The 1,854-nt window shown below is 42.1% G+C and overlaps 1 protein-coding gene across 1 annotated transcript in view; it reads left to right on the top strand.

Moving 5' to 3' along the window:
• Window positions 1-942: 942 nt before the first annotated feature.
• slc18a1 (solute carrier family 18 member A1) overlaps window positions 943-1,854 on the top strand; it is a 7,481-nt gene continuing 6,569 nt past the window's right edge. Inside the window, 1 exon segment of the mRNA XM_079370195.1 lies at window positions 943-1,041. Coding sequence (XP_079226321.1) covers window positions 945-1,041 — 97 coding nt within the window. The 5' untranslated portion in view covers window positions 943-944.

Raw genomic sequence — 1,854 nt, 5'->3', positions numbered from 1 at the left:
TCACCGACTCTCAGTGCAAACAAACCTGTCTGTATTTCAATCTTCACTAAAAACGTTTAAACGACTGACGGATACGTTTACATTTTGCATCTCTTCATTTCTTCGTTTTTGTTTCCTGCTAAATATATATTGTGCACGTGACTTGGAGAGTTCAGACGAGTGTTTTTGATTATAAACACACGTTAGCATGTTAATGTATTTGATGTTTTTACCTGCTAAACACAAGCTCTTTATCTGTATTAGCATTAGCCTGTGAGATGCTAATATTAGCATTTAGCTCAAAGCACTGCCGTGTACAAAGTCACAGAGTTCTTTATCTGCAGACCCTTCACGTTTATGTTTGTACTTTAAGTAAATACAAGTTAGCATCCAATAGAGACGGAAGGAGCCGTGGGAGCTGTTTTCATCGGGTTGCCTGAATTTAAATCAGTCAAACAAAAAGTCCAGGTGGCACCTCGTGTACGGAGGTCATAGTCCGGGTTCAAGTCTGACCTGTTGCTCCTTCACTTCCTGAATCTCTCCCCAGTTTAAGAGTCGAATCTTTATATCTTTAAAAAGAAGTGTGATAAGCACTTTAAAGACACTTTTACTTACTTTGTCTCTTTTTACTGTCACATTGATTTGTCATTAAATAGATTTGATTGGCTGAACATTATTAGAAATTTGGGTCACGATTTTGGTCGGTCATGAAGCTAGACCAGTAACGAAACAGTTTTTCTTTAATTACTTTAAAGATAATCATTTGTTCCTTTCATGGTTTTAGTAATTCTGTTTAAAACGGACGGGAATTATTTAATCCTGGAGGTTTTTGTTTTTTTTAAACCAAAAGCAGAAATGCAAAAAGCAAAATGTCACCCATCCACACACCGTCTACTCATCGTTGTCCTTGCATCTAAACTCACAACTCTCTCTCTCTCTCTCTCTCTCTCTCTCTCTGTGCAGACATGGCGTGGCTCCATCAGAGTCGAGGCTCTCCCAGACTCGTCCTGGTGGTGGTTTGTGTCGCTCTGCTGCTCGACAACATGCTGCTTACTGTGGTTGGTGAGTACACACACACACACACACACACACACACACACACGGACAATATTATGTAAAGAACAAAAACTGTGTTGAGGGTCAAACATCTTTCAACCAACACACTTTATTTGTCCCTGAGGGGCGACAGAACAACAGAGGAGTTATAATAAAACGACACAAAGAAAATAATATAATAAGAAAATAATCCTGCAAAAGTCCATTTTACGCTCTGATACTGAGTCAGTCTACACAAACACACACACAGGCTGAAAAATACACACACAGGCTGAAATACACACACACAGGCTGAAAAATACACACACAGGCTGAAAAATACACACACAGGCTGAAAAATACACACACAGGCTGAAAAATACACACACAGGCTGAAATACACACACACAGGCTGAAATACACACACACACAGGCTGAAATACACACACACACAGGCTGAAATACACACACACACACACTAATCGAGAAATGTGAGCAGGGGGCTGCAAACAGCGAGTGGTCCTGAGCTGGTGGCAGTTCAGTGCTTTGCTCAAGGGCACTTCTGCAATGTTCAGGAAGTGAGCTCGCACACCTCCAACTACCAGACGACCCCCCAGACTCCTGCCGCTCCGTCTGGACGGTGATGATGATGATGGTGGGAGTGATGAGGAGTGGGATCAGGAGAAACTGGACCTTCCTTTAGATCTGGGGTCGTACATGGTGCACGCCCTCTGACCTTTTGACCTTTTGACCTGTTTGTTGAGGGAGTTACAACATCGTGCACCGGGACAGTTTTTCTTTTTCTTTTTAGGATTCACAGAGAAACAACACGATGCTCCG

Source organism: Symphodus melops, assembly GCF_947650265.1.
Source record: "Symphodus melops genome assembly, chromosome: 1".
NCBI classification, from domain to species: Eukaryota; Metazoa; Chordata; class Actinopteri; order Labriformes; family Labridae; genus Symphodus; species Symphodus melops.
This window is presented reverse-complemented; position numbering and strand designations above follow the sequence as displayed.